Consider the following 6,447-nt stretch of genomic DNA (forward strand, 5'->3'; position numbering starts at 1 on the left):
TAAAGGTTTTCTAAAAATCCAAAATCTCTCTCTCTCTCTCTCTCTCTCTCTCTCTCTCTCTCTCAATTCAATTCAATTCAATTCAATTACAATTTTGCTTTATTGGCATGAAAGTTTAAAAAACAGTATTGCCAAAGCATCAGAAGATTAAACATACAATAACATCAACACACAACAATATCAATATAACAATAATATTAATACATCATCTCAAAAGTGGTCTGAGACAGAGCCCCCATTGCTCCCACGTTACCTGTAGGCCACCGCAGCTCTCTGACACTGAAGCAAAGGGAGGAGCGAAGTGAGAGAGAGATCCATGGATAGATAGATCTCTCTCCCTCTCTCTCTCTCCCAATTCAACCCAAACTCAGATCTGCTCCATTGGCATGAACGCCCAGGAACGGCATCGCCAAAGCGTCAACTACTGTCCCTCAGGTTGTAGCCAATACGCACTGGGCAGCAAGGTACGCCCTATCTCCTTCTCCTAGGAGGAGTTTTCATTTTGAGATATCACTCGATTTTTTTAAAATCTGAAATCACAGAGTCAAATTTGTTTCAGTAGATGTTCCTAATTTTATGGAATGTTTTGCATTTTAGGAGGAAGTGCATCTCCGTCTCAGCCTCACCGGTCCCACAGTGACCACATGTTCTGTTGTCTCTTGGTTGCCATGACTTTTTGTGTCGTCCTGTTTCAATCTCCAGTTTGTGGTCACTGAGCCTGTACTTGGTAAGGTTCTGTCTCTGCTTTATGTCTCTGACTGTAGAGAGGTACTCTGCCAATTCATAGTCTCTTTCTAGGGCCAGATAACATTCCAGTCTGCTTTGGCCCCCAGTTTCCTCTCTCCAGTGCTCCAGATAGGCTTCTTTACATCTCGCCATGATGTGTTTTACTCTGGTTGGTGTTTGGAGAGCCGTGTTGTTGAGAGACTGGTCCCCGTGTGTCTGAGAGGAGGCAGTTAGTCTCAGCACCAGCTGACATAGGGGACTCTTCTCTGGGCTCAGCTCTTGGCTTTGGAGGGCTTTGGAGTGGAGGGTGTCTGGGGGGCTGGATTTAAAGTGATTGAAGAATGTGAGTGCTCTCTTTTGAATGTTAATGATCAGTGGGTATCGGCCTAGTTCTGCTCTACATGCATTTGTTGGGGTGTTTCTGTGTAAAATGTGTCTGCAGAATTCTGCGTGTAGAGACTCTGTTGGATGTTTGTCCCAGCGGGTATAACTGTGATGACTGAGTGGACCCATACTTCACTACCATACAGCACAATGGGCTGGATGACACTGTTCAAGATTTTAAGCCAGATTTTAATTGGGATTTGAAAATTATAATTTTGTAAAGTGGCAACGACAGGAAGTATAGGAGCAGCTGAGTGTGAGACCAGTCTGGAGGAGGACTCTGAGTCCAGTCTGGAGAAGGACGCTGCTGCTGAAAGTGAGCCCTCTGAATACAGGGCTGGCAGCTGTAGGAGCTCTGAAGGCTACAGTGTGGAGGAGATATAAGATTATCTGATGAAGAGTAAAAATGTAAGAGGAGCTAAAGTAGAGGACTACATCTCTGACAAAGAGAAGCTCTTAAACTCTGTCAGAGCACACATGAGCAGTAAAGACAGAGGAGGTCTCACAGAGCAGGAAGGCTTCAGACTGAAAAAAATAGTTCAGATATTAAAGAAAGAGCTGAACAATGATGGAGCTAAGGGAGAATAAGAGACCGGAGCCCACATGCTCACACTGGCTGCTTCAGGAACCGCTGGTGAACGGAGCCAGGATGGACATCCAGGGTGGCACGACTCCAGGTCTGAGCAGCATGCTGTGCTCCTCTGGGACCACCACCCCGAGGACACTGGTGGAGGTAGATGTTCCTGGACTGAGAGACGCACCTGCAGTGGCTTCTCTACTCGGGCTGAAGTCCATCCGGCAGAGCAGGAGGATCCTGAGCAGGTTGGCGGAGAGACTGACGGTGGACGAGGTCGAGATGCTGAAGGAGGACAACAGAGGAGAGGAAGCTTCTGATTCTACAGATCTATTTCCAGATCTAGGATTTATTGCAGAGCTGAATGGGGTCTCAGGACCATCATTCAGTGAAACAGAGTCTAAAGAGCCTGAACATGAACAAAAACATGAACAACATGGACTAATATTCAATGCTCCTTGAAAATATGATGAAGAGAATCTGTTTTGATTGTTTTTTTGTTTTGTTTTGTTGATTTGGGTTGAATTTATTGCCTTGGCAATGTTTTTTTCATGTTTTAAGAAAATAAAGGTTTCTAAAAAATCAAAAAATCTGTCTCTCTCTCTCTCTCTCTGTCTCTGTCTCTTTCTCTCTCTCTCTCTCTCTCTCTCTCTCTCTCTCTCTCTCTCTCTCTCTCTCTCTCTTAGGATAAGTCGGTGTCTCTCGCCCGGCTGCACAGCAGATGGTTGGTGTTGCCGTGACAGTCTTTAAAGGAATATATAAAGTCTCTTTACATTATCGTCTTCTGGACTCTGGAGACAGTGAGGTAACGTTATTGATTATTTATATCAGTGATCAATAAGTGATCATATATTTATTTCTAAATTCATTTTATTCATAGAAACCTTTCAGTAATAGGAATAAGTATTACTTAGTGTTAAGTATTAATAATAGAAATGTCCTTCATGTTGGATTTAAAGAGCAGAATGATCAAATAATGTCCTGAAGTGATTGAAAGCTCCAGAACAGCCATTAAAGGGACCTTATGTTGAAATCTTATGAAGTCAAAAATTAACTTTACTCAGTTTTTTAATTAATTTAAAGTATTTCAGATTTTCAACAGATAACTTGTAAATATATCAATGAAACATGAATTGAACAGATTGTTACTAATTATAAGGATCTGATATTATTTATATATTTTACAGTATCTATTAATATAATCGTTTTTATCAGATAACCGACATGTGAAGCATTAAAGTGATCTATCATCTATGATCTGTGTTCTCACATCTTATGTTTGAAACATAAATACAATTTAAAAATATCATCAGATAGAAAACTATTTATATTATTGTGACAAAAGATAAGTGATCAGGTTAAACTGTGAGGCTGTGACGCAGTGACCCTTTGAGGAATCAGTCAAATTCAATTGAATCTGACAGAAACAGAGGCTCAGAGACTCAGGTCAGCTTCAACAAGTCTTTAACAAGTCTTTACTGACACATGTTTTAGAACAAGTCTTTACTAACAAGTCTTTACTGACACATGTTTTATAACAAGTCTTTACTAACAAGTCTTTACTGACACATGTTTTATAACAAGTCTTTACTAACAAGTCTTTTCTGATATGTTTTACAAGTCTTTACTAACAAGTCTTTACTGACACATTTTATAACAAGTCTTTACTAACAAGTCTTTACTGACACATTTTATAACAAGTCTTTACTAACAAGTCTTTACTAACAAGTCTTTTCTGACACGTTTTATAACAAGTCTTTACTAACAAGTCTTTACTGACATATTTTAGAACAAGTCTTGACTAACAAGTCTTTACTGACATGTTTTAGAACAAGTCTTTACTAACAAGTCTTTTCTGACACAAGTTTTAGAACAAGTCTTTACTAACAAGTCTTTACTGACATGTTTTATAACAAGTCTTTACTAACAAGTCTTTACCGACATGTTTTAGAACAAATCTTTACTAACAAGTCTTTACTGACACATGTTTTATAACAAGTCTTTACTAACAAGTCTTTAACAACAAGTATTTATTGGTCTGTTCTAAATGTCACAGATAGGGTTCTATGTTGTTTAAATGGTTCCAGAGATGCATAAATAGCTTGTAAATCTACAGCAGAGTTTTTGGTGTAATCTCGGAGGTTCTAAAGGTCTACAAAATGGTGCATGATAGGGTCTCCTTGAGGAGGTTTTAAGGATCCTTCATCAGGTTTTGTGTGAAATCAGTCATTCAGTGATCAGATTTAGAGATCCAGGACTAGAGATGAATATTCACAGTGATTAAATGAATGATTAGACAACAGAGATAAAACCTTTAACAACTACAGCTCCCATGCGTCTTTGCAGCAGCAGTGTCCTCAGACTCCTGCAGGTGGACTCACTGAGGTGTGTTTGTGTTTCAGGATGATGCTGAACGACAGGTGGACCATCATGAACAACAGCAGCTCAGAACTCGGCAGCAAACAACCAAACAAACACAAGGTAGCTGCTACATTAGCCGTTAGCCTGTTAGTTAGCCTATCAGACCATGCCCACGATGAGCTCATAGTCCCCTATCATCCACCATCACCTCTCAGGTAACAAGACAGACAGAGAGACAGAGAGACAGACAGGACAGTAACAGAACTACAGTGACTTAAATCCTGTTAATCTGGAGTCTCTAATCTGCAGCAGCTGTCGCCTTCACTGAAATCTTCTGAGGATCTTCAGATTAAACTCACAGAGACAAGATTTACACTGCAGGAGACATGTTACCCCACTACACCCCCATAACCTCCCCCATTAGACCACTACACCCCCACAACCTCCCCCTCAAAACCACAACCTCCTTCACAACAACCCCCATACTTTTCCACCATGTTCAGATTAATGTTATAGTTCCCTGATGTTCGTCTTAAAGGATGAAGGAGGAAGGAAACCTGAGCTCATCACTTTGAGTCCAGCAGGAAGACCAGCGTGACCTCATCAGGTCTACTGAAACACCAACCAGACCAGCTGGTTCATTTATCCAGAGACGCACAAACCAGAAGCCGACTTATATTTAAATCTGGTCCTCCAGCCAGAACAAACCAGAACCAGGACTCACAGAGGGGGGTCCCACCTCTGTAACAGTTGGAGGATCCAATGGGGGAGTCAGGGCTGTCCCCTGGGATCAGACCCCCGAGATCAGAGCCCCGAGATCAGAACCCCGAGATCAGAACCCCGATGTCAGAACCCCAGGTTCTGGGTTCTGGGGCTGGCCGTGTTCAAGTACTAACTTAAAGTCCGCTCTCCTCCCGGCGACGTAGTCTCCCCGTGGTGGAGAGGACGAGGTGAAGGTCTTGTTGGACTCTCCTGAGGACAGACTGGACACCACAGTGACTCACTATCGCCTCTCCAGGACACAACTGGTACTACAGGCTAGCTGCTAGCTGCTAGCTGTTAGCATGCGAACATCAGTAGAGACAATGTGACCTCCTCACATCCTGGTGATGAAGATGAAGATTTAAAACTTAATTTCTGAACCACATCTTAAAAAACCTTTGTGTGTGTATGTGTGTGTGTGTGTGTGTGTTTATATGTGTGTTTATATATGTGTGTGTGTTTATATGTGTGTGTGTGTGTGTGTGTGTATGTGTGTGTGTGTTTATATGTGTGTGTGTGTGTTTATCTGCATGTGTGTGTGTGTGTGTGTTTGTGTATATATGTGTGTGTGTGTGTGTTTGTGTATATGTGTGTGTGGGGGTGTGTGTGTTTATATGTGTGTGTGTGTGTGTGTGTGTGTTTATATGTGTGTGTGTGTGTGTGTGTGTTTACATGTGTATGTGTGTGTGTGTGTGTTTGTTTGTGTTTATATGTATGTGTGTGTGTGTGTGTGTGTGTGTGTGTTTATATGTGTGTTCAGAGATGCTGCAGCTTCCTGTTCTGGTGTGTCGTCACGCTGGTCGTCATAGCAGTTGTCGTCACAGCAACAGTCATCATCCTGTATCTGATCCAGTATCCTCTGCCCTTCATCAACAGGTAAACACACCTGTCTGTGTGTCTGTCTGTCTGTGTCTGACCTACCTGTCTCTCTATCTCTCTGTCTGTCTGTCTGACCTACCTGTCTATCTGTTGTCATGGTAACAGGGGCCGAGTCTCCTCCCCCACTTCACCTGTGATCTCAACCAATCACAAAGAGTCTGGCGCCCTGGTGTCAGTCTCCCGGGTCACAGACGGAGAGCCAATCAGCATCTTCCTGGACCCCAACTGTCCGGATTACAGTGAGAGCTTCCTGCGCTGGGAGGCTCTGCAGACGTCTTTGCTCAGAGCGCTGTCCAATCACAAGGCAGAGGACTGGCAGGACACGGGATTGGACCACAAGTTGGCTGAGGAGCTGAAGGTGTTATCAGGCCACGCCCACAATCTGAGGCTGGAATCTGATTTGCTGAAAAGAGGTCAAGGTGTTCTGGACCAGCGACTGGATGGACTGCAGAGCGAGCAGAGCCGGATCATACAGGTAATTATGTAATAATAACAAATACATAAACTAACATCGATACTTTCAGACAGAAATACAACTAAATACACGTTTAGTTTATTTTGACTGTTTGCTTCTGAAGATCAAACGTTAGCTTTAGAAAATGATTCATCTTCACATTTAAACATCATTCAAAAAGAATGTAAGGAATCAAATGGTGATTTATATTTTACCCTATTCCATGTACATACACACATACATACAAATATACATATGTACATATATACAAATATACAATACATACATATACACATACATACAAATA

General features: G+C 42.1%; 1 protein-coding gene across 1 annotated transcript; it reads left to right on the forward strand.

Moving 5' to 3' along the window:
* The first annotated feature begins 2,403 nt into the window (after positions 1–2,403).
* Positions 2,404–6,173, forward strand: LOC116401030 (fibrinogen C domain-containing protein 1-like). The gene is made up of 4 exons (XM_031879206.1): positions 2,404–2,489; positions 4,087–4,165; positions 5,568–5,683; positions 5,792–6,173. The coding sequence occupies exons 2-4, from the start codon at positions 4,088–4,090 to the stop codon at positions 6,171–6,173; spliced, it is 576 nt and encodes a 191-aa protein (XP_031735066.1). The 5' UTR covers positions 2,404–2,489; position 4,087.
* The last annotated feature ends 274 nt before the right edge of the window (positions 6,174–6,447 follow it).

Source organism: Anarrhichthys ocellatus, unplaced genomic scaffold (genome assembly GCF_004355925.1).
Source record: "Anarrhichthys ocellatus isolate YVR2014 unplaced genomic scaffold, GSC_Weel_1.0 scaffold235, whole genome shotgun sequence".
NCBI classification, from domain to species: domain Eukaryota; kingdom Metazoa; phylum Chordata; class Actinopteri; order Perciformes; family Anarhichadidae; genus Anarrhichthys; species Anarrhichthys ocellatus.

Bases quoted from the DNA above. Each gene is read 5' to 3' on its own strand.
- LOC116401030 (XM_031879206.1), top strand. From the start codon at position 4,088: ATGATGCTGAACGACAGGTGGACCATCATGAACAACAGCAGCTCAGAA. The intron at 4,166-5,567 runs GTAGCTGCTACA...ATGTGTGTTCAG, and splicing joins AACAACCAAACAAACACAAG to AGATGCTGCAGCTTCCTGTT. The intron at 5,684-5,791 runs GTAAACACACCT...TCATGGTAACAG, and splicing joins CCTCTGCCCTTCATCAACAG to GGGCCGAGTCTCCTCCCCCA.